This window comes from Zosterops lateralis (assembly GCF_965231275.1).
Source record: "Zosterops lateralis genome assembly, chromosome: 22".
NCBI classification, from domain to species: domain Eukaryota; kingdom Metazoa; phylum Chordata; class Aves; order Passeriformes; family Zosteropidae; genus Zosterops; species Zosterops lateralis.
The window spans coordinates 7,626,191-7,652,082 of NC_139782.1; the positions used below are offsets into that span (position 1 = coordinate 7,626,191).

The following is a 25,892-nucleotide window of genomic DNA, read 5'->3' on the forward strand; positions in this document are numbered from 1 at the left end:
TAAATTGAGTTCAGCTTTAATAGAATCTGAAACATCTCGAAGTCAGTGCAACCCACAGCAAAATCCAGAAGTTTTGTAAAAACCACCTGCACACATGAGAGGAAATGAAGTGCTGGGTTTTAGGCAGCAGTGCTGGAGCCTGTGTGCAGATTCCTGAACAGTCAGTCAGTGCACCTGGGGAATTCCACTGCAGCCTCTAAAGGTCTGTGTGTGTTTTAAGGCCCTGCAGCTACAGAGAGTAAACCTGAGAGTGTCACCTGTACACTCAGTGTGGGACAGCCTCAAGCAGCACTGCTGCCTCCTCAACAGTGCCTCAAGAACATCCCAGGATCCAGGGGATTCCCTGTCACCAAACAGCTGCAAGGAGGGAAACCGTCTACAATTCTTCAAGTGACTAGAAACTTCAGTTTATTAAAGCCCAGTGCTAGCTGGATCTAAGTTAATGATCATTAATTGTTCCTAATGTGAGAGCTAGTCTTGTGCAGCAATCAAAGGGTTAAAGTGGAACTTGGTAGCCTTTTAAACAAGTTCACACATTCTCTATACAAATTTGGCAAATTCATGTCACAGCCTTGGATCTCGCTCTGGCAATTCCTGCCCAAATCTGCAGCTCCTCTGAGGGGAGCCCAGAGAGGCCCTGGGCAGGCTCAGCCCCCTGTGCCCACCAGGGCTGGGCACCTCCAGCCTGCCCAGGTGGATTTCTTGACCCAAATCTGCTTTGACACATGCTCCCAAAAGAGCCTCGAGGCCAGAGAGCAGCTGAGTATGGAAAAACTGATTGCATCAGAAACACTGCAGCCAAAAGGAAATCAAACCGTGACTCCAAAGCCAATCAAAAACCAAAACAATCCTCCCCCCAAAAAAGCAAGCGTTTATATGTGTGTAGATGTAATAAATATTGCAAAGCACATTTGTCTTCCTCCCCTCCCAAGTCAGTAAGTATAAAGAAATAACCAATGCACCAAAACATCAGCTTCCTGCAAGGAAAATGTTGGAGTCAGCAAAATACCTGCAAGCCAACTGAAGGGAAAGCTTTTGCATTGTCACCCAAATCACAAGTTGCTTCCAGTTCTATGCAGCCAAATCAAACCCTCTTCAAATTCACAAGTTTGACCTAAATAAGCACCACAGCATGAAAAGCTTCTTTAGAAGTAGGATGTCAAGAGACTTTGTTTAAAACGTAAAATAAAATGTGAGATAAAAGGTTTCCATTGGTCAAGTTTGAAAAATTGCCTTCCTTTATCCAACCACAGCCTGTCCCTTTGAGCCAACCAAAACCACACCTTCAGGTTTGTCCTTAATGAACACAGCCCAGCTGAGTTGCAAAATCTGACAGGAATAGATGGCTGTGAGATGCATTCTGAGGGTTGGGCAAAGGGAAACAACATTACAAAGGAGAAGGAATACCAAGGAACAATTAGGGTGGGCAGAGGAACTCATTAATGCTCAGCCATCCTCCTCTATCTTCAGGAATCTCTCTGTCCTCTCCAGTTCGGTGTTGTTCAGGTGTTCCTGTAGTTACTGTCTTCTGTCTTCTGTCTCTGATCTGGAAAATGCCATCACAACGTCCTCAGCACCTGCAACAGCAATGGAGAGAGGAAAGCTGTGCCATCATGACCTCTTTAAAGAGCACCCAGAGTGTCATCCTGCACATCCACACAACCAACAGGAGAGCGAGTGACAAACCAGGGATGCCAAAATCACCACCACTGCCTGTCCCAGGCAGGCAACTGCTTAGCTCCACAGAATTCTCTTCCAGGGCTTTGCAAAGTTCAAATTCAACCCAGATGGAGCATCAGCATGTAAAATTCCTCCAGTCTTTTACCTGGAGCATATCAAGAAGCAAATCTCAGTTCTGTGCCCCAAGCAACTTCTGCCTATACACCTGCATGCAAGGTAAATGAGGAAAATAAAACCACCTCATCTGTTCTTATTATATGAATTCCACTTCTCAGTTATCTAATCTGCTTTTCAGTTGCAATGTAGCAGGAGAAGTGGTCAAAAATGGTTGTAAATTCCCCTTGCCAATCTCCTTAAAAGCTAAATCAATGCTCATGAAATGCAACTGCACTTACTTTTATACACTTCACCATTTATTTGTTATATGTACTCAAAGGAGGAAATATTAAGGACCAAGCAGTAGTAGTTTGTTTTTTCTATGTAGGCCCCTTATCTTATATAAAACTACATCAAAAAGTGCTCTGATGCACCCTCTTGCCAGCGTTCAGAAGCCCTGCAGTCATCTCCCCTTTCATCTCCTGCACAAACTGTTTCTTCCTTGATCAAAACATAAATGATATATAGCACCAGGATCCAGCTCGGAATTAACAAGCTGCCTTGTTGATTTTAAAACACACAAGAACTCCCATCCCCTAAAGAAAAACAAGGATTTCACTGTGAGGATTGTGACAAAGCCTTCAGTGCTGCAGGGGGAAAGGCCAGGCTGCAGCAGGAAGGAGCAGAGGCAGCTCCAGCACACCTCTGGCACTGGGGGCTCCTCACATCCCTGGGAGGTGCAGGAGCAGCTGGAGGAGCCTGGGAATGCAGAACCAGAGTCACCCAGCACAGGGATGAGCTGCATTCCTCAACAGATGCTCATTGTTCTCCCAGGGCCTCCCTTTTCCAGTGTCTGCAGGGGAACAGAATTCTCACAAGTTTCCCTGCACCCCAAATAAACCCCACAGCTCCTGCCTGCCCCAGCTCCCAACGCCCACCCAGGGCACATCTGGAGGTGTCCCCAGCAAGAGAACCTGGGGGACATTTGTCCAGAAAAAGGTCCTGCACATTTCTCAGCATAAAAGCAGCTTTTGTTCCAGCCCTGTCCTATAACCCAAAGCAGCCAGAGCTCAAGGAAGCCAGGCTAAGGAGGCTGCTCATGGGGCAATTCTCCAGTGCCATGTACAGACACAAACTCTGCCAGGGAACAGAGCTGGGCCCTCTCTGTGCTCAAGGGAAAGCAGAGACTCAGGGAACAGAGCTGCTGCTGCAGGCCCACTTGGCTCCCACAACGGATGTTTTCTCACTCATCAAGTAAAATAATGTAAAAAGCAGAGCACAGGTTATAAAGTTCAGCTGCACGTGGCCAAGAGCCTGTGCCTGAGACAATGGGATGGTGAAGCACATCTGCTTTGAACACATCCTTCCCTGAGCTCTGCACTTCCAGCAATTAATGTATGGAACAATGACAAAGGCACACTTTTACCTGACCTGCTCTATAGACACAGCTGCTCTCTCCTCAGCTGTCCCTCTTCTGGGCACACATTTCTACCCTGAAACAGAGACTCACAACATACCCAGTGAAATATTCCCCATCTTTTATGAGCAAAGCATTCACTGCCACAAACCTTTAGACATTCACATATTTCTCTCACTGCTCCTGCCTTACTCTTTCTCACCCTCATTCTTCCAGGAAATTAACAATGATTAACAGGTGGGCTTATTCTATCTTAGAATAGTGACAATCTTACCCCACTGACTTCCAAAAAAATCCCGCTGAGATTATGTTCCAACTGCAGTTGTTTGAATTGCTGAATTTAGAGTTCTTTTACACCACTTGTTCTTCAGTCTCAGCAAGCCAAGATGAGCTGAAGGTCAAATGCCTTCACTGCAGGGCAGGGGAGGCTGCAACGTGCCCTGGGCTCAGTGTCCCCAGCTGCTCCCCAGCTCAGCCCCATGGCAGAAACCTTCCCCAGGGGGCCAGAGCTGCCAGGACCTGGCCACAGAGACAGGAGCTCAGCAGGGCACAGGATGGATTAAAACAACACCACCTTAGCACAAGAGAAGATGCTGACACCTCTAACAGCTGCAGCTTCCAAGTGCTCTTTGAATGATAAATAGATGTGTACACCTGATTTGCTTGTAGTCACCTGCAGAATTAATTAAACCCCAAAAGCATTTAGAGATCAGAAGGTTCAGCCTGTTGGGAATTTCTAAAGGCTGCCAAATTTGAAAAAAAGAAATTCTTCACTTCACACAAGATCTTTGCATGCATACATTTCTCCAACCACCTTCCAGAAACAACCTTCTAAACATTAACTCTTCCCTGAAATCCCCAGTATTACCATCCTAGTCTGGCATTCTAAAAATACACCACGCACTGCTGAGAGCAGCAGCACATTAAAACAAGCCTTGTGTTCAACAAAACAAAACAGAACTGCACTGAGCAGAGCTGGATCCCTGCTCTCCATCACCACCTGCCAGGTGAGGGGCACAGAGGTGCCCTGGCAGGGCAGAGCAGCCTGGGCTGGTTCTGGTGCCCCAGAGAACAATCTCACCCAGCCTGGCCCATGCTGCAGCCCAGCCTTGCCCTCCCCACGGGACCAGCTTCCTCCAGAGCCAGCAGCACACTCCTGTTGCTATAGGAACAGCAGAGCTGCAATCACCAAGGTCTCAGCACAATTCCCATCTCGTGCTTCCTCCCTGCGCTGCTTCCATTTCCAGAGCTGCCAGAGCAGAGCCTGCAGCCAGCCCAGAGCCAGCCCAGCCTCTGCCAGTGCCAGGAGCTGGGGAACAGGGGGCTGCTGCAGGAGATGCTTCTGTGCACACAACACCCTCACAGGCATTTTGTTTGTACTCAAAAATCTGTGAGAAACCTGCATTTCATCAAGTGTGAGCTGCCTTGGCTCTTGCTGCAATGCAGGCAAGACCAAAGTGTGAACACCCCAAAACAGCTCAGGATTACATCCCCTCTCCAGCACACACACACTGCCTGAACTGAGATGCCTCAGGGTTCCTCAGCTATTCTTGGAGCTATAAAAACAAACAACAAACACTCCACAGATGTCAGCTAAAGAGCTCCCAGAGTAAAGAAAAACACCCTGGATTTTGCACTTTCATATAGGTGTTAACAATGACTGAAAAATAAAATGGTTATAAAAAAATGTGAGCATGACATTAATATTAGACTCAGTTATCACATCTCCTCTTCCAATAAAAATAAGCATAAACTGAAGGGGACTCTTTGCCTTCAGGCTTGATTAAAAATTACAAAGATAGTCTAAGATGCTTCTTAATCCAAATTAACTTCCCTTCTTGGATCCTTAGACAACAAAACAGAGGCTCACGGAGGAACTTTAAATGTCAGAGGTACTGGTATTAACAGTGGCTCATGGAGGGGTTCTGGCACAAGCCTGAATTCAGCAGGGACAGTAAAAACTCCTTCCCTGAGTGCACTGTGACATCCTGAGCCAGTGCACACAGAGGCTGCAGTGACTCCCTGTGGTCAAACCAAGGGGCTCACACAGGAGCCACAAATCTGACCAGAAATCAGAAATCCTGGGCAGGAATCACAGACCCAGGGCAGGAATCACTGACCCCGGGCAGGGCAGGAATCACAGACCCTGGAGCAGGAATCACAGACCCAGGGCAGGAATCACTGACCCCGGGCAGGGCAGGAATCACAGACCCTGGAGCAGGAATCACAGACCCTGGGCAGGGCAGGAATCACAGACCCAGGGCAGGAATCACAGACCCTGGAGCAGGAATCACAGACCCTGGGCAGGGCAGGAATCACAGACCCAGGGCAGGAATCACAGACCCTGGAGCAGGAATCACAGACCCTGGGCAGGGCAGGAATCACAGACCCAGGGCAGGAATCACAGACCCAGGGCAGGAATCACAGACCCTGGGCAGGGCAGGAATCACACACCCAGGGCAGGAATCACAGACCCAGGGCAGGAATCACAGACCCTGGGCAGGGCAGGAATCACAGACCCAGGGCAGGAATCACAGACCCAGGGCAGGAATCACAGACCCAGGGCAGGAATCACACACCCAGGGCAGGAATCACAGACCCTGGGCAGGGCAGGAATCACACACCCAGGGCAGGAATCACAGACCCTGGGCAGGAATCACACACCCAGGGCAGGAATCACAGACCCAGGGCAGGAATCACAGACCCTGGGCAGGGCAGGAATCACACACCCAGGGCAGGAATCACAGACCCTGGGCAGGGCAGGAATCACAGACCCAGGGCAGGAATCACACACCCAGGGCAGGAATCACAGACCCAGGGCAGGAATCACAGACCCTGGGCAGGAATCACAGACCCTGGGCAGGGCAGGAATCACACACCCAGGGCAGGAATCACAGACCCTGGGCAGGGCAGGAATCACACACCCAGGGCAGGAATCACAGACCCTGACCAGGAATCACAGCAGAGATAGGGAGGGTCTCAGCAGTCCTGCCCGGGTAACTGCTGAGCTCACCAGCTTCAGAGGACAGATCATGGACACACAGAAAAGAAATACATAAAAAATGCAATAGAGACTGTAATAACCTACAGAATTCTACACCACCCACCCTCTTCACTCTTGTCAAGAAAGCCCCAACAAACTCAAACAGCCTTCCTGGAACTGGAGCCAGAGTGCAGCACTTTAAGGGACACACAGAAACCTGCAGGTCCATCACACAGTTCTCAGTGTGCTCAGGCCAACAATGTCATTCTGTTTGCTGGAACAAAACGGGGGTGTGAAGTTAACTTTGTGTCTTTTGTGCCTGCTGGAGGAAAGTGGCTCTAAAGATACATCAGGGACAAGTCAGGCTGAGAGCAACCTGTCCTACTGTGGAACAAAAGACTGTGAAATCCACTGAAGTGCAGGCTTGGTGTAAGTTACTCCCTCAATAACACCTCTTTTTGTTGTTGTGCGAGACAAGCTGCATAAAGGAAAAAAAAAATCCTCCCGTGGAAATTCAATGAAAACAGAAAAGTAGGGAAGACAATTCCTTTAAGCAATCTTGGAGCAAGAGAACAGTGAGTGTGTGGACTGCAGGGGTTTCCAGCACAAGGCAATGCCATCTAGTGGAGATGGGATCTCCCTGGGGGGGCACATCCCACACCCAAGTCATGGAATTCCCACCTCCCAGGAATTTCACACTCAGCCCTTCCTGCCTCAGGACACAGCAGAGGGCACAGGCAGCAGCAGCAAGGAGCATTAGCATCACTGACTGTTAGAAACCTGCAGAGCAATAAATTATAGTTGCTTCTGTTTGTAGAGCACACTACAGCTTCAGCAGCACTGGAGGAAGTATCTGTGTCCCCTGGATGGACTTCTGATTTTATCACCTTTTCTTTGCCAAAGTGCAGGTAATTCAGCACAGATTTCACTGTGAAAAACGTACCTTTTAAGGAGAATGCTGAAAAATGCCAACTGCAACTAAGTCTCTCTTAACTGAATGTGTCTCCCTCAGTCTTTGACAAGAAACAGGAAAATTCTCACTTTAGACTGGCAGAAAAGTTGTGTATTTTGGCTCAGAATTCTTCAAGCATATCCACCTCCATCAGCCCCCAGCTATTGCAAGGAATGAGCACAGCAGCAAGTTTGTGCAGGTTGTGTTTGTAATGGATTTCTAGATGTCTCAGATCTACACCAAACTTCTGCTCAGCTCTTTCTGGCATGACTCTGTTCCTTCAACACCAAACTGCACTCCATGAACGTGATCTGGCACTGAGGGCTGTGCAGGGGAGGGAGAGGAATCCAGCAAGAAACATTCAGGTGCAGAAAAGATTGGTGGACTCAGAGCAGCTTCACACAATTATTTACCAAGACCAAAGAATTAACAGAACCAGCACATCCTGGAGTGCAGGATGGGTTTCAGCAGGTGGCACAATGCTCTGGAAGGACAGGAGGATAAAGGTGGGGAAAGAGGTCCAGGGCACAGAGGGGGCACAGGGAGGGCACTGGGAAGGCACTGAGCCTAGTCTATGGAGTGCTGGGGCAGCTGGCTGTTAAGAGGACACTGAGAGCACAGGGGGGGCACTGGGAGCACTGGGGGGCACAGGAGGGGCACTGGGAGGTCACAGAGGGCACAGGGACACTCACCCTGGTCGATGGAGTGCTGGGGCAGCTGGCTCAGCTGGCTGTTGGAAGGGCACAGGGAGCACTGGGGGGCACAGGAGGGGCACTGGGAGGTCACAGAGGGCACTGGGACACTCACCCTGGTCGATGGAGTGCTGGGGCAGCTGGCTCAGCTGGCTGTTGGAAGGGCACAGGGGGGGCACAAGGAGCACTGGAGGGCACAGGAGGGGCACTGGGAGGGCACTGGGAGCACAGGGACACTCACCCTGGTCGATGGAGTGCTGGGGCAGCTGGCTCAGCTGGCTGTTCACCACCCCGGCGTACGTGCGCAGGAACTCCTCCTCGCTGGCCGTCAGCTGTGGGCACACACGGGACACCTCAGCTCCAGCAAACCCAGAACCAACACGCTGCAGGCACCAGCTCCCAGGGAGAGGCACCACAGCAGCCTCTCTCTGCTCTTCCACCACCTGCACCAGCCCTGATTTGTGCAGCTCGACCAGCAGTGAAATGGGACATCATGAACTCGTGGGCAGGTTCAGTGTCACCTCCAAACTGCTGCTTCATTTGGCTCTTTTCCCAATTATGAAAAACTTGAAATCATTTATCTGTGTATGGTAGTTCCAGGCATCACAAGCCTGATAATATTTAAGCAAAAATTGTGTTTAACTGTTCAATCCAGGATGGCTGAGACAATTCAGCATTAAAGCCAGACCATCACCTGCCCATCTCAACAAGCACTACCCCAGATAGTCCAAAGTTGCCTGAAAACCCACAAAAGATGGGCTGTGAAGTGCATCTTACGTTTGATCCCATCTTCCTGAGCATGAGCAGCACTCTGACTTTCTGCTGGATGTACATCTCCTCCGGACTCTTTCCGGGGACGCCCTCTCGGTTCATTCCCCTCCTGCCAGCTCCTGGATGTCCTGGAGACACAAAACCAGGAAAAAGTTTCATTTCCAAAATACCTGTTTTTCATCAGTGGGCAGATCACTGAATATCCTGGGAGATTAAAGAATCACATCCTTCTTTAGAGAAACCCTTAAAAATGTGAGCAGCTGAACTGGGCCTTGCATAAGTAACTGAACCACTCACAGACTCATGTTCACATCTCCACAGCTCATTATCTGTGGTTACATTACTGCAGGAGTGGAAAAGGAATTCGAAGAACCAGATGAAAGAATCACCCTGACAGAAGAGCCCGTGGTTTGGGGTTTTTTTCCATAAATAAGCTCAGGCAGAATGAAAACAGGATGCAGAATGCAAAGCCATCAAGCCTGCAATGGCTAAACAAAAGCTGTGTGAGATCTAAACTCTTAAGTCTTCCTCCTCTTGTTCTTTTTTTCCTTTATATATCATATAAAAAGGCCACTGCGTTACTGTAAAAGTTATTAAAATTTATGGAATGGTTTTGGAGAGAAAGCAGAGCTAACAGGAGCAGGGAAAAGTATCATTTAAAAGCTGAGCTTTTACATCTTACTTTAATAAAAATAATTATGTTATGGAATAAACAGACTGTGATATCCAAATTCTATAGCACACAGCATGATTATACATTATTATATGAGTATCTGGTAATTATTGAAGTTCCACAACAGGGTGTTTACCACGACAACAAAAAGAAACATCCAGGCATTCTCTTCAGCTGCTCTCAGAAACCATCTTGAGCCACGTTTATTAAGTCGACAATAGTAAAAACCTTAACTTGAAATGTAAAAAATAATGGGGCTTCAAATAACACTATTCCAGCAGCGCCACAAAGTGACCCAACCCTTTACCAGTGCTGAGAGGAGCAGAAATGTAACCCCTGGAGAAAGATGGGGAGAGACTGTCCACAGGAGCTGCAGTGACAGCACAGGGGAGTGGCCTCACCCCCATGGACAGTGGGGTTAGTTTGGATACTGGGAAGGAATTCTTCCCTCTGAGGCCCTGGCACCTCAGAGAAGTGGCTCCAAAACAGGTCCCCAATCACTTTTCACTCCCAGAACTGGGTCTGGTCCTGCACCAACCCATAAATGTGATTTTCTGACCCTCAGTAATGGAGGGAACACACCACACGAGGCTGGCACAGGCAAGGCTGTATCCCAGCAGCTTCAAACACAGTTTTCCCAGTAATGTTTTCCTGCAGTCATTACCAACCTCTCTCCTCATTTCATTTTCATTATTACTTTTAAGGGAAAGTAATCTGGGTGTGGAAACCGTTTAAAATTACACATAGGCCCTCCTGAGTGAGTCAGAAGTAATGCAAACTTCAGCAGCAGCTGCTGGGACAGGCTTTGCCACCCACATTACTGAGCACGGAGATAACAGCAGTAAAAAGTGAGAAAGATCCATCACCAGCCCTCCCTGAACATGTTGCAGTGGGAAGAGCTGCATGAAGCTGATTTTGCTGTAGATGGAAAACCTGCAGCCTGTCCATGTGCAAGGTGATGATTGTTGGGGCTTTTGTACAACCAGCAAACTGCTCTCCGAAGGGGGAATTAAACAATCCCATAATTTTCTGTAGTGTCAACTCCAGTAAGTAAATTGGATTATGCTACGAGGCATATACTCCACAGTGTAATTTACTAAGGGCTAACAAGCTGTGCCAACAGTCAGGCAATGAACAAAATAAGACAGTGAGCAAGAGACATTAAGTCAGATAGATGCAGAGACTGATAAAATAATAAACATTGATCAAGAAACCCAGTCAGTCTGAAAGGTTGGGACTGGTTATTACAAATACTTCTCAAAAAACATTGTGCTTGGAAAGGGAAGCTGCTAGTAATCAATCAACTCAGAAAAGAAAAATCACAGGAAAAAAAGCTGAAAAGTAGTTAAGACATCTTTTGTCTAACAGTGAAACAAAAGGGATGGGATATCAATAGGTGGCACCATCCACAAGAACCAAGAAAATGCCACAGCTGCCCCCACACCAATGAGGAAGACCCCACCTCAGCATTCCTCTGCCCATCAGATATTACACAGCCTGGTTTGGATACTATTCATTGTTTTCTACCATAACTGTCTTCTAGTTGTTTATTAATTTTCAAACTTCAAAGAGGGGTGATGGGAATCCCCATCTAAGTCTGGTTCTCCTAAAGTAACCTTCAGCCAAGGTGGGTTTGTCATGAAGGCGCCTATTTAACAGGAAGGACAAAAATCCTAAAGCCTGCCCATTCAGTGAATGCTTCACACAATTAGTAGGCAGCATGGGGGAAAAAAACCACTCAATATGGTTCCAAAAATATGTCTAGAGAGGTAAAACCAGGCTCTGAGAGCAGCAGCACTCAGCTCTCCCCACCCCACACCATCACCCTGCCACCACAGATCCTCCTCCTTGATGGAATCACAGTGGAAAGACAAAGGTTTTAAAACAGCTCTGAGACCCCAGCATGGGAAACGTGGAGATATCTCTGTTTGCCTGTTACATAAAGCTTTCAGAAGACACAGTTCAGGATGACAACATTACCCAGCATATGCTACATGAGAAAATTTCCAAACCCACGTACGAAGCTGGTCCATGCCCAGAAGACAGCACGATCCACATTTGCAAATGAAGGACTGAAAAACCTTATCAAAGTACTTATCAACTTTGTTCCCTCCAGAAAGCTGCATTAATATGCTGCACATTATGAAATGCTCATTAATCAGCCTTTCCCTGCTCCCACAAATCCTCCTGGCACATGGATGAGTGGCCAGTGCCCCATCCCCAGCCAGGAGATCTCAGTGCCAACATACCTGATTCTGGAAACCACAGGAGATCAGATAATCCACGTGTTCAGTCCTGAGCAGGGATTGGAGCTGGGAAAAATGTATCAGGGAACTGCCCTGTGAAAACAAATGAGCAAAGAATTACAGAACATACTCAGCTGAGCCCCAGGAAGATCCTTAACTCAACAGACCTTCACTCCCAGTCTGCTTTAGAACACGGTCTAGGTAAAATCCATAAAACTGCACACTTGTCTGGAGCTGTTAAACCTTTTTATGTTTAAACTTTTGTAAAATCAAGCTGTTCTTCAGCTGCAAGATTTCCACCCTGACCATGCCAATGACATTCCCCATCATTTGAGAATGAATTGCATTCAAGCCTTGCATTCTTTAGGAAGCTTTCAGCATAAAACCCAACTGACCCATCCTGGCAGTGGGATCTCAGCTGAATTTCTGGGAATCATGTCCTGGATGGCTGGAACTGCAGGAAGAGAGGCCAAAGGCTGGGGAAGCCATAGAGAATGCAGTGTTCTATCAGATCTGGAACTGGTCTCTCCAGGTGAGGGTGAGGCAGATGTGCAGAGCCAACAGGAAAGTCTGGGCTGCCTGTGCTTACCTCTGGCAGCCAAAGGTGGATCTGCTCCCCAGTGCCAGTTTTCCCTTCCTTTCTCACAAAGACTGACCTGTGCATTTCCAAAGCTGCAGGGTTAGTCAGAAATTGTTGCATTCTTCACTAAACTGTGTCAAAAGACTAAATGCTTCAAGCTTGTCCTGCTGCATCCAACACACTGCAAATGGACATAATTGGGTCACCTAATTCTCCCTTGTTTGCCAGGCACAGGCAATGAAATTTAGTTCTCATTTATTTTTAAGATGATTCACATGACAGAATAATAAACAGCAAAGATCTCCACATTACAGCCAACACCGCCAGCCCGGCTTTGCCAGAGCAATAAATCTGAGTCTGAAAACACTCCCTCCCTTTCCCCAGCAGCAGAGGAGGTCAGCCAGAACAGATGGGAAAGCTGCCCCGCAGCCCAGCACTGCCTGCCCTGGGCTGGGTGAGGATCCCAGGAATTCCTGCAGCTCAGCAAGGCCCGACACGCGGAGTGGGCAGAGCCAGGAACGTCTGACATCCCCACCTGTCCCTTCCTCCCTCTCCTGGGCTGGGAGGGCTGGGCAAGCCTGGCCTGGGCAAACCAGGCACCAGCAGCACCTTCCCCTGGACTGAGGCTGCAGGGAGGCAGAGACCAGAGAAAACCAGGCTTGGCTTTGGGATAAGGAGGTGTAGGAATTCTACACCTAAAAACACCTGGGCTACTTCACAAGGATATTACCAAAGTCATGCAAGAGCCAAGTACTTCCTATTTTCCAACCAGCATTAAGGGATTCTTCCTCACCTCTTCTCGTGGTCACTTGTTCTGAAAAGTCTCTAATGAAAATAAAATATATTTCTTCTCAAAAATGAATTAAAAGACCACAGTGGCTTTCTCTTCAATTACTGACCCCAGACACAACAGTACATAATGAAAAAATACTCTGACTGCAGTTAACCTTCCCTTTTATTCTTTTTTCCTAACTAGGTTTAGAACATCAGCTACTGGGGTTTCACTTCAAAAAATGTAGACAGGAGAAATCTGTACTCAATCTCAGTTTAACTTGTCTGTTTTACCAACAGATGGAAACAGCTGCTCAGGAAACTCAGGCCTCAGCAAGAGGCTGAAGCAAGAACTGTTTTCACTGAACACCTTCAGGAGAAGATTCCAACACACAGCAACTGAAAATTACAGATTTGTAACTTTATTTCCTTCACTTCCACCTACACTGGTGTGAATTCAAAACCTGGAAGGGACTTTTTGCTGGACAATGCCACAGATCAGTTCATAATTAAGAACTCTCAAATTCTTCTGACCCCCCTCCTGTCATCTTTTTAAATAAACCAAAATTTCACATCTCAACAGAAAAAGAGACACACTAAAAAAAAAAAAAAGCATTTTTATAAATTTTGCATAAAGGATGTTACTTAAGCATCCCATTCAGTTTTAAAGCCATGCTTATTTAATGTAATGAGAAAGCAACATGAGCTTTTTGTTCCTTCAAATTTCATATTCCCCCCCAACACCACAGTCCTCTGTAATGCTGAAATTCCTCACAACCACATTTTACTGGTATGGGAAAACACAAAGTGCAACTGAGGAATCTGCACAGCCTAAATCAAGGGGGAAGAAAATAAAAAGGCAATAAGCTGCTGGAAAATGTAGTATTTTACATATTCAGTCTTAATAATTTAGGGTACTTAGAGCAGCCATCTGGCAAGTCCTTTAAAACCTGTCACAGCTGACTACCTCTTTAATATCTTGTAGCATTTCCAGTTATAGCCAAAAGAAACCCAACAGGAGTTAGTTCAGGCACAATTTATTATTTTTTGTTGAATGTGACTGGCTCTGTTCAAGGCACTTAAACCCCTCAATTAATGGGATAGGATTATAAAGCTCAGGTAAGGAGTTGTGGTGAATAAACCCGAGCGCTGCAGGTTCCCTTTGCTGTGCACAAGTGCAGTTCAGAGCAGCAGGAAGGGCCCCTTTGACTCTCTGCTATCATTATCCAGGGTTAAGCCATTCCCCTCCACAGCTCCACCACCGAGCACTTCAGTGCCTCAACACGCTCATACTGGGAAGATTCCAAGTGCCAGGGGATGCTGCCCCTAATTTAAGCCTCGTTAATTTTCAAATGACATCTCTCAGAGAACAGTCAGAGCCCGGAAAACCTTCCAAGCTGGAGCCTGAAACCTGAAGTCAGGAACCAGAGTCTGCAAAACCTCTGCTACAGATTTTCCTCTAATTCATTCTGACTCATGACCTTCAGTCACAGGCAGCTGGAGACTGGATTAATTCCCATCTCCAGAGGGATACAATGAAGAATTCATAACAGCTACCTATTTATAGGTGAACGGTAAGAACTGAAATATTTAATACAGGTTTTTTTTTGTCTTCATTTCTATGTTCAGTGCTACCTTTTAGCTGACTTCAGAATCTGAACCCCAGTGTCAGATTTAGGTCAATTTACTGCTGGAACTCCCGTGGTAGGTTCACAGCTCTTAAATGTTAGATTTAAATTTTTAACGAAACACTACAGTCCTCCTTCTTGAAGGAGGCCAGGAAACAGCCCCCCACACTGCCATTTATTCATGAAACATTCATCAACACAAGCAGGGGTTTTTCTCCCCAGTGCTGGATCACCTTTCAGAGCTTCAAAAGGGACTTCAAAAGTAGCAATGAAATTCATTCCATAGAGCTTCCCAAAATACCAAAACAGTTCTTCCATCAATGCTCAAGCTGACTTAAAAAATAAATTTTAAAAAATTCTACTATCATAATCACCGCTTTCATGAAATTAAGATTTGCCTCCTGACCTTCAGGCACACACAAACCAGATGATTTCCCCCCATTCTCTCAAGGAGAAGACACCTCTCAAATCTCACACAGCTGAAAGAGGCAGCGCAGGGTTTTAGGTAGTTCACGCCAGTCAACTTGAAGACTCTGAAATTAAATGTAGTAACAGCAACAAAACCTGAAAAAAAAAAGCCTTTCATTTCACAAAGGTACTCACACTTCAAAGATGAACGTGTCAAAAATCCTTTATAAAGTGACAACACTTTATAAACAGCAGTTTATACACAAATCACATCCCAGCCCAAGAGACAATTCCAGCAGAATGTTCCAATATTTTACTCACAAGGGTCACCAAGAGCTGGATGGACAGTGCTGCTCTCCTCCCAACCATGGGAGGCTCAGGCACCTCCTCTCCTATTTAAAACAAAGCTGCAAATCTTTCAGGAAGGAAATTAATCACTAATGACAGATAGCAACAACTTAATTAGCAGGTATCCCACTGAAGAATCACTGCTGTAAAAAGTGTCCAGCATCCGTCATTAAAACAGAACAGTGCAGCAAAGCTTTGTGTGGATCTATCTGTAAATATTTTATTTCAGAAACAGAAAATGAAGTTTCCAGACCTAAACTCGAGATGCCTTTTCTTGTCTCTGAGAAATTAGCTCTATTTCCATAGCTTGATATTAACTTGGAACATAAAGGAGTGAAAAAATGGGAGCACTGATAATTGGTAAAAATTATCAGCTCAAATGATTCCCAGTGTATCCACCCCATTTTATATGGCTGCATGCCATGCACTGTACAAATCTGTGCCCATGGAACTCCTGTGAGGTGTGACACTTTTTGACTATTAATTATTGACACCAATGACAATCCCCAGGTCTGTTCTGTGCTCAGAACCTGAGCCAAGGCCAATCCCCAAACACGCACAGGGAACACGGGGACCCTCCCAGAGCACAAACCCTCCATCAGAACAGGCAAAATCCCAACTGACAACAGGAAAAATTCCAGCGAGTGTCTGCAAGCAGTTAAAATAACAATGACATTGAATTTCAATTCACAGTCATACAGTAAAACCAGAAAAAAGACCAGAAGAGCCATGGCTGGAGTTGAGCTCCCTGTGCTGGGGTGACCAAATTCTCCCAGCCCGAGCAGACAGTGCTGGGTGATTTAACCTGGAATGGCAGAGAGCACAAGGGGTGGCACAGGAAGGCTTTCTCTCCACTCTGTGAGCACATATTTATATATATATTTATATATATATATAAATATATATATTTATATATATTTATATATATATTTATATATACATTTATATATATAAATATATATATTTATATATACATTTATATATATAAATATATATATTTTTATATACATTTTTATATATAAATTAAAAATATATATTTATAGGCATTTCTCTGGTATTCATCAACACAGCATCTACAGCCAGGTATTAGTGAGAGCTCCCTTACACCTCACTGTGCTGCTCTCTAATTTTTAGTAACACCTGAACATCATTATTGCCAGGTCACAGACATTTCACACTGCAAATGCCTATAAATCTTTTATAGTAGAAAGATTATGGCTAACTAGATCTTTTAAAAAAGCAATTAAAATGTGAGCTGTTATTAGGTTGGTGACTACTTAGCATTTTAGTATTTTGCAACAGTGTATTCAAGTACATTCCTGGGACCAGAGACTCTCAGATTAATAGTTCTTTACTACCAAAATTGTGTAACCATTGGACAACAAGGTGTTCTGGCCTCCTACATCAATAAAATTTGCTGTAAAATGTGACAAACACAGCTCTTATGCCACCTAGTTATCTTGCCTCTTTAGGAAAACAAACCCAAAACTTCTGTGCTGCTTTTCCCATGGATGCTCTGAATAACCAAAAAAAAGCAAAGAAGAGGTTTCAGTTCTGAATCAAGGTTTAATTTTCAAAACCATTTAAAGAGATCTATTATTAATAGCTCCTGCTGTGAGTTGAACTAAGAATTAATGTGTGTAATATGGGAACATGCCTCCATCCTCTCTTTGGTAACACAAACTCTGCCTCCTCAGTGCTCAGAGGTGTCACTGCATAATAGGGCAAGAGATCTTTACTCCTAAGACCTTCATAAAATAATAACCCAACAGACTTTTCCAGGATAGTGCTCCACAAACTGGTCCCAGCAGAGTATGCCACGTGTGCCAGCTCCTCTCTTCTCTGAAGGACTCAGCAGAAACAAAAAGCACAAGAAAAGGATTTTTGTTCCCTTCTTAGGTCACCAAACAAGACTGTGCTAGGAAGGTGTCTGATGGAGAGAAGAGGGAGGAAATAAAAAAGTCCTTGTCAGTTTTAAGAGAGGACTTTTAACATCCACCAGTTTAAACCAAACTCCTAATGACACACCAATTCTACCACGGACATTTTGCTTTCCCTACGTTTTGGCCAAGTGGGACTGCAAGGAAGGAAATCTTGCCTTCAGGAGACTTCCTATTTCTCAGGAAAATGGATGCAATTTCCTTCCTGCCCAGCCACAATTCCGAGTGTTACCTCAATGAGGTGAGCCTGTGACATGAAGCTGCCTGAGGTCAGACCCCAGCCCTGGACAGACACTCAGGGTCTGCAGGAAAGAATCCAGGGTCTGCAGGGCTCCCAGTCCCCATCAGCCCTGGGACTGATTCATCCCTGAGCACAATGCAAGAATCACAGGCAAGACAGAACACACATCTGTTAAAGGCAACCATATGTACAAATATTAATTTAGATTAATTTAACTCCAACACACAACAATAGTAGCAAGAGGAGTCAGCCCAGGGACCATCCCCAGCAATGCTCCAGAGTGGCTGATTCTCACACAAGTTAAAACCACTGCAGGAAGCCCCCAAGAGTAGGACTGCACTCAAACACCACCAATTTAAGGCAGAATGGGCAGAGAATGACTGGAAATGCAGCCAGATTTCTGCAGCTCCCAAACCATAATCTCCATCGTGGTCAGCTGCCCAACAAAAGGAAGGAGCTGGCAGCAGTTACAGCTAAAACAGAGCAAAGAAATGAATAAATGAAAAACAAGGGGCCAAAACTGCAGTGCCTCACACGTGCTATTTCACACACAGTGCTTTGTTTAAAGATTAAAATGTATTTTGTAAAAGTTAGTGACCCAAGAACCTTGACAGGTAAGAGAATGGTTGCAGTTTGATGTGAATTGGGAAAGGCTTATTTTACCAAGCTCATTGTAGCTGCTGACCAAGATTGCAGCAATAAAACTTCTGTTTCTGACCTCTGAAGTTAAGCAAAACCTTTCACGAATTCCACACAAACCAACGAGTATTATTTGGCATCTACAGACATTCCTGAAAAAAGGCAGCTAAGAAGATGTGAATGCTCCTATTTTTCTCAATTTGGCATCAACTCTTAAAGTTAATTATATTGTAAGTGTTACTGCTGATTGGTTTTGCATAAACATTCAGTTAACTGTGTTTATCTTGAAGTCTGATATTGCCTCCCCCGACCAACTGAGCAAGCTGCCAAGGCACAAAGAAATTTCCAGTTTTCCACACAAAATCCAACACACTCAAAGTCAGGAAACGCCATTAAAATTGCATTAACATGGCAACAGGCACCAGAGATCCCTGCAGCTGCACCATCCCCTCCTCAGTTCTACAAAAAGCCTTTACCTTGAGCTGTTTCAGGATTTATATTCCTACTTTACAGAAACTCTGCTGCAAAAATTTAGGTCACATTTCCTTTAAGGGTGCACGTCCATGTGTACTTATTTAAAGCTCAAGGAAATTAATTAAAAGCTCCTCACTGACTTCACTGTGCATTGAATCAGGACCTGGATGAGTTCAGAGGCAAAACAATTACACTTTAATTAAACATCTCCACCTTCATGTGCAGTAGTCAACTAATTTCACAGAAGGATAAACTGAGTCAGAAGGTTTCTGAGCTTGGTCATGGTCACAAACAGAGTTGTCTACTTAAGTTGTTTCCATATTTTTTAGCTGCCCTCATAACACAGAGAAAATGGACTTGCTGAAAAATCAAATAAATTCTTGGTCTGTGTATTTGCATGGAATAAAACAGAATGTCCTGAGACAAGAGGAATGGTTGTACAAATTTACTGACTCCATCTCTGTTCCCCAATCAGTAGCTCATTTAGTCAGTCACAGGAATTCCAATAATGCAAGTAGTTGAAATTATTAGGGTTTTTTTAAAATATATTTTAGGCTGTTTATTTTTAAATAGCATTAATATGTTATTATTAATTCTTTATTATAATTTATTATTAATTATTTAATATTTATTATCTATTATTTATTAAAAACAGAAATGGGCTTGGCAGATTTGATACTTGTAAAACCTTGGACATATTACTGAAAAGCAAGAAGTATGACTCCACTTTCTGAATTCAGAGTGACATTTAAACCATACAGAAGCTCTGAAACGTTCTGTCAGATCACCAGCAGCGAGCAGAAACAAGAATGAGCTTTCCTCACTTTTTCTGAGCATTTGTTACATAATGCTACCTCAACACTAAGGCTGAATATAAATCTGAGAGTCAGGAGAGTGTTCCCCTTATTCCAGTAATAACTGATGGGTTTTGGTTACTTTGCTGATCTTTGATTTCTCCTCACCTCTGGTTTTGCTCACTCTGCACTCTCATGCCAATGGACAGGGCACAGCTGCTCAAAGGGAAAAAAGAACTGTGAGAGTCCTGCACTCTCAGAGATATAACACTGAACTATATGGTTTGTTGTTTGTTTGTTTTTTTTCCCCAAATGAAGTTAAGTTACTTGCCAAAAAGTTTTCAGCACATTTCAAACCTATTTACAGATCTTTTCTCCCTTCAACTTAGAAGCAAGACCATTAAATCACCAGCGCTGGATGTGAAATGGGAGACAATGTTTTTATTCCAATAATTTATATCTTTGGTGCACACCACCACCAAAACTGGGACTAGCCCCACACTTGTATCATGCAATAGCTTTAGCCCAGAACAGAAACATCTGGCACATTTGACAGGATTGCAGTTTTCCCCATCACTTCTGCACTACAGACCCCACGGTGGTGCAGCTGCAACAGCTGCCTCTGTCCTCCTGCACTTCAGCTGGAAATCCAGTCTGATGGCAGCCTGCAGTAAAAAGAAACACAGCTTTGCCTGTGTATGTATAGAAATATTTCTGATATTAAATCCTTCTTTTTGGAAAATAATTCTCCTGGAAGTTTCTCCCAGCATCTCCAAGAGCCTCTCTGTGCACAGCACTTGGGTGGATGTTTGATGCTTCAAACTAGGTCAGATGCTCAGGAGGGTGCTTTGTAGTCAACAACCAACTCAGGAACTGAAATACTTAGTAAAAAACATAAATGTTTGTGTTGGTTACAGATGACAAACATTTTGGAGAGGAAAAAACTTATATTAAACACATATAAACAGATCTATTTCTGACAAGCTTTTTCCCCAGGCAAAGCATCAACCTTGAACAGCTTAACCACATCAGGCACATTTAGGTGTTAGCTCTGCTTGCCCGCATGCAACTGCAGGATGACTTTTGATTTTTTGGCAGCAGGTATGTATCACAGTCATTGTTAGTAATGACAAAATCCAGGTTTTGTTTCCTTTTGGTTTTGTTTAGGAAACAACACAAACTGTTTTGGAAATGTCTCTCTCCTCTTGAAGCACTGTCAAACCCTGGATGGGGGAAAGGATGGAAAGGAGCACAAACTGATAGAGCTACAGCCTTCCCATCAAACTGGGATTCAGAATTTGCTTTCCCAAACATCCCTCAGGATGCTCTGCCCTGTGACACTTCTGACCATGAAGGAATTTTGCTCAGACAGGACCAGAGGCTCCTGTGAGCCCACACAGCTCCTGCCAGGGCAGCCCCAGCTCTGAGCTGGCTCAGGGGTTGATTTATCTCTGTGCCTCCTGCCAGCCCAAGGGATGCTTTTCCTGCTGAGGCTTTCCCTGTCCTCCCACCTGGATGTCAAGAAGAATCCTGAAAGCCCTGTGAAAGAAAAAGAATCCTTTTCTGCCCTGTGCAACTTTTCCACAACTTGTTGCAAGGCTCACAATGAACTAAAAGAGAAAACTGCTTTAAAGCAGATTTGGGTCCAGCCCAGCACCATTTAAGTTTTCCAAAATGTGCTTTGCTCCTGCATTTGTTCAGTCCTACACACATTTATTATTTCTGTGCACCACATCAGCTTAGACAGCACCCAAATCCCCAGCAACTCCAAATCATACTGAGGGATAATTCAGCTGTTCCCAAGATGCCAAAGACACAATAACTGGTGATGCTTTTCCAGCTGAGGGCAAAGTGAAGCAACAGAAATGGATCTGAAGTGCACCCCTCACCATTTTCCAGATGAATCTCTTTGCCAAGGCAAAAGGAGCTTGTAGCTTAGTAAGAAAACCAGCCTGGATTTTTAAAAGGAGTTATAGGCAGCTTTCTGTATCCTTCCTCACCTTGAATAGCTGCACTTCCAAGATAAACCCCACTGAAGTACAGGTTTAGCCTCATTTTTTCACCATCTACATAGAGGTTCTCCTTCAGCAGGCTATTTCACATCACACACAAACTCCAAAAATAACCAAGGCCAAAAGAAATCGAAAGCCTGCAAGTCCAGCAGCCAAAAGCAATAAATATAGCAGGATTTTGTAAATGTATTTAAAAATATGCTCTTAAATACTGTCTAAACATGCTGGAGCCAGCTCAGACCAGGAGAGTGAACCAGCACACCTAACTCGCCTCCAAAGCAAGCTGGAGTTTGGTGTTTTGTTTCTTTTTTTTTAAACCCTCCCATCTGCAGAATGTCTCAGGCTCATCTCCCGGAGCATCAAAGCTGATCCTGTCCGACACGCCAGGGTGAGGAACGGGCAAATAAAAGATGATATACAACAGAGCAGAATATCCTCTCCTTGCAGAGAAAGCAAAGCCGAGTCTGAAAGGCAAACCCGCCCTGAGGAGGCACATCTGGAGGCCGAGCAGAGCCCAGGATCCCGTCCCTGAGCATCCTGACCCGGGGGTGATGCTGTCCCTCTCTCACACATCCTCCCAACAGGTAAAAAACTAACCTGTGCCAACAAACACCGCCCGTGTCAGCTCAAAGTTACCGAGCGCTGCCTGGGAGCCTCCAAAACACGATTTTTAGCGCAGGTGAGTTCCCCCCGAGGGAAGCCCTTCCCCAGCAGGGTCCCAGAGGCGTTTTTGGCAGGCAGGGCCGGGATGCAGAGGAGCATCGCGGGCACACGGACCGGCACCTGCCGCCCCTCCCGGCTCCATCCAGCGCTCCTTGGGCAGCTCCATCCCCCGGGACCGGCCCCACCTGCCACACCTGGGGACACACCTGGGGACACACCTGGGGACACACCTGGGGACACACGGCGGGGCGAGGGCGGAAAACGCCAAAGAAAAGGCAGCCCCGGTAGCTGCGGCGGGGCCGGGGCCTGGCGGGGCCGGCAGGGGAGCGGGGAGGCCCGGCCGGAGGAGGAGGAGGAGGAGGAGGAGGAGGAGGAGGAGGAGGAGGAGGAGCAGCAGCCCTTTGTTCCCGGCCGCGCACAAAGCGCTCACCTGTGCGGGGCCCGCGGCCCCGGCGCTCCGGCGGCTCCGGCGGCGGCGAGAGCGGCGAGAGAGGAGCGAGCCGAGCCTCCTCCTCCTCCTCCTCCGCCGTGAGTCACCGCGGCCGCCCGAGGGAGGTGCCTGGGCGGCTCCGGGGGAGGGACCCGCCGCGTCCCGGCGCCCAGGGCAGCGGCGGCGCCGCGGGCAGCCCCGAGAGCGGCCGGGAGGAAGGGGCGGGGACGGCACCGGGGCAGGCCCGGGAAGGGGAAGGGAAGGGGAAGGGGAAGGGGCGCGCCCGGGGCAGCGCTGGCCGGGCCCGGAGCCGAGCCTGGCCGGGGGACGGGGGGGAAAGGTCTGAGCTGATAGTCATCTCCGGAGGGGCCCAGCGGGCCGGCCCGGCTGTCCCTGCCCCTGCCCTGCTGTCCCTGTCCTGCTCTGTCCCTGCCCTGCTGTCCCTGCCCCTGCTGTCCCCTGCCCGCTGTCCCGTCCCTGCTCTGTCCCTTCCCTGCTCTGTCTCTGCCCTGCTCTGTCCCGGTTCTGCTCTGTCCCTGCTTGTGCTGCCCGTGCTGTCCCTGCTGTCCCTGTCCCTGCTATGCCTTGCCCTGCTGTCCCTGTCCTGCTCTGTCCCCTGCCACTGTCTGTCCCTGCTCCTGCTGCCCCTGCTGTCCCCTGCCCATGCTCTTCCTGCCCTGCTGTCCCTGTCTGTGCTGCCCCTGCTGTCCCTGCCCTACTCTCCCTGCTCCCCCTGCCAGTGCTGTCCCTGCTGTCCCTGCCCCTGTCCCTGCTGCCCCTGCCGTCCCTGCCCGTGCTCTCCCTGTCCCTGCCTGCCTGTGCTGCCCCTGCCCCTGCTGTCCCCTGTCCCTGCCCGTGCTATCCCTGTCCCTGCTGTCCCTCTTCCCTGTCCCTGCTGCCCCTACCTGTGCTGTCCTGTCCTGCTCTCCCTGTCCCTGCTGTCCCCTGCCCTGCTCTGTCTCTGCCCTGCTGTCCCTGTTCTGCTGTCCCCTGCCCTGCTGTCCCTGTTCTGCTGTCCCCTGTCCCTGCAGTCCCTGTCCCTGTCCAGAGCCATCCCGGCGGGGCCATTACTCAGTGACACTGCGCTGAGAAGTTACAAACACTGCAACACCCAGTACTCCTCAAGCTAATTCAGCCAATACAGAAAATGCCGGCCTCCGACTAGAATAAATGGTTATTTGGTCATTGAAGCACTCAAAAAAATAAAGGAATGCTTCATCTACATTGAGTGAGGAAGTGTAAAACCCCAGTGAACAGGGAGAGGGATTAAATAAAACTAAAAACCAAAGAAGGCACCAAAGGCCCTTCCATCCCCCTGCTCCATCACTCATCTGCACTGTGGTTTCCCACTAGGTTAACAGTCACCCTGTCTGCTCACAGGGTGCATTGGTGAGGCCAGCAAGGCAAGTACAGAATTCCCGGGGATAAAAATGCTTTGTGGACCAAGTGTTATTTAGCATCTGTTTTCTACTCGGCACTTAAGTTAATTGCATAGAGATAGTCACAGTAATGAAATAGGTGGCACTTCCTTTAACAGCTTGATACTTAATGACATCAAAGCCCGGTGCCACTGAAATCCAAACCCCACTGCCAGCTAATGAAGGGCTTAACATGAAAGCCTCAGCAAAGAGCAAACCCAAGCCGCTGACAGGAACAGGAATGGTGCAAATGTGCTGGGATCTGAGATCACTGGCACATACCCACAGCACAGCAGGCAGTAATGATTATTAATTATTTATGAAAAGAACATAAGAGCTCCAGCATAAGCTGAAAAAAAAAATATGCAGAAGCATTGCACTGGGATCCTCCAGTTGGATTACTGTTAATTAGCACAGTACATGAGTCTGAGGGAAAGATCTAAAAGCATCTTATGCTAGTGGGAGCATATAATTAAGCCATCATTTGCATCCTTGCAATAGTATGAATTTCCTTACTGATAACATCATGGGCACAACACCATTTTATGACTAAGTACTGTCTAGCTCTCCTAATTCAGCTGGCTGACTGTACAGCAGTGCAATGCAAACTTACAGATCATCAATTTAACATCCTGCATTTATTCAGAAAGGGTTTTAGAAGGAAGGGAGAGATACCATAAGGCTTCCTCTAGCCTGAGAGAATTTTAGATTTTTCTTCTTAAAATTGAGCTCCTGCCCTACCTTAGTTTATTCCCTTCAAGCTTCCTGAGATGTTCAGCTATCAAACAAGGTGACATCTTGCCATCAGTCACTTGTATCATCGTAAGGCACGATGGAGAGGCCTCACAACTATGCTAGTTCTGCAAGAGATAGAGTAAAATATTGTTCATGTCTCATGAGAATGCACAGAGCCTCCCAAAGCAAACAGAACCTACAACTGCACTCGATCAAACCCGTTACCTTCCCAATCAACACTGCTTGACCCAACCCTCAGCAAGGGAAGGGGAGGAGTTTCATTATATAAAGGTTAAGTCTAACATTTTTACAAGTATTGCATAAAGATTTGATATTATTTTACAGAAATCTATCAGATTAAATGGATTTTTCTTTTCAACAGCCTCTAGCCTCTTGTTTAATGAGGCTGCTGTTTATTCTAGAAAGCCAAAACTTCATGAAACCTTTTCCTCCAAATCCCTACTTGAATTAGAAAAATTCTCTCAGTTCACTCTGTCCTTCCTGATCTCCAATTCTTTCTTAATCAGCTCTGAAATTCATTTAGGATTCCTTCACAGCACAGCTGCTTCCACCCTCCAAGTCCCTCTGTACTTGTTGGCATCCCCCTCTCATTAAGGGCTTCCAGCAGCATCTGCACACACAATCCCTGCTTTCATTATCCACGATTCAGCCACACACAACAATAATGAAAACTCTTTCTCAAGATGTGTGTGGTACCCAATGAAGGACTTGTTTTTAGTTTGGAATCTCTTTTTCTTTTGTTAAAGTCTTTTACATGTCAGGCTTAGTCCAATAATTCAAATCCATCAAAATCAGGCATCAATCCCATTTCAGCCTGAACTGCCTGGCCACAGGGTGTCATTAACACTGAGCTCTCAATCAAAATGAATTTGACTTTTACAGGCAAAGCAGCACGAGAAACTAAGGGATCTCTTCAGAAATCTTGTATTTTTTTTCTTCAACACAAAGATAACTTGCTACTTTTCCATTCAAGATCAAAGAAGGGAAATAACACAAGGAGACAAAGATAGAAGAAAGAGAGACAGAGTATTTGAAGCTTCAATTTTCTAACACTTTTTCTTTCAGATCAGTACAATCACTGAATTCACTCTATAGAGAAAGAAGATTAAAAAAAGGAGGTTATATATGGCCAAAAAAGGACTCTGGGAACTTTGCTGATGTGCTTAAAGCTACTGTACTTTACAATTCTTATTTCAGAAGTAAAATGATAAACAAAAAAACAAAGCACTTTTAATCTTCAAAGCAATGTATGATCAATAACAACTTCACAGCACTCGATA

General features: G+C 46.2%; 1 protein-coding gene across 2 annotated transcripts; it reads right to left on the reverse strand.

Moving 5' to 3' along the window:
• CTNNBIP1 (catenin beta interacting protein 1) lies at nt 1-22,551 on the reverse strand. 2 transcript variants are annotated; one of them, XM_083876606.1, is made up of 5 exons: nt 22,439-22,551; nt 11,514-11,603; nt 8,598-8,719; nt 8,062-8,152; nt 1-1,577 (listed from the first exon to the last, which is right to left on the reverse strand). In XM_083876606.1, the coding sequence occupies exons 3-5, from the start codon at nt 8,691-8,693 to the stop codon at nt 1,519-1,521; spliced, it is 246 nt and encodes an 81-aa protein (XP_083732732.1). In that variant the 5' UTR covers nt 8,694-8,719; nt 11,514-11,603; nt 22,439-22,551; the 3' UTR covers nt 1-1,518. The 2 variants fall into 2 exon arrangements, with proteins under 2 accessions (XP_083732732.1, XP_083732733.1); XM_083876607.1 differs by lacking the exon at nt 22,439-22,551 and adding an exon at nt 15,093-15,186.
• Nucleotides 22,552-25,892: the final 3,341 nt, after the last annotated feature.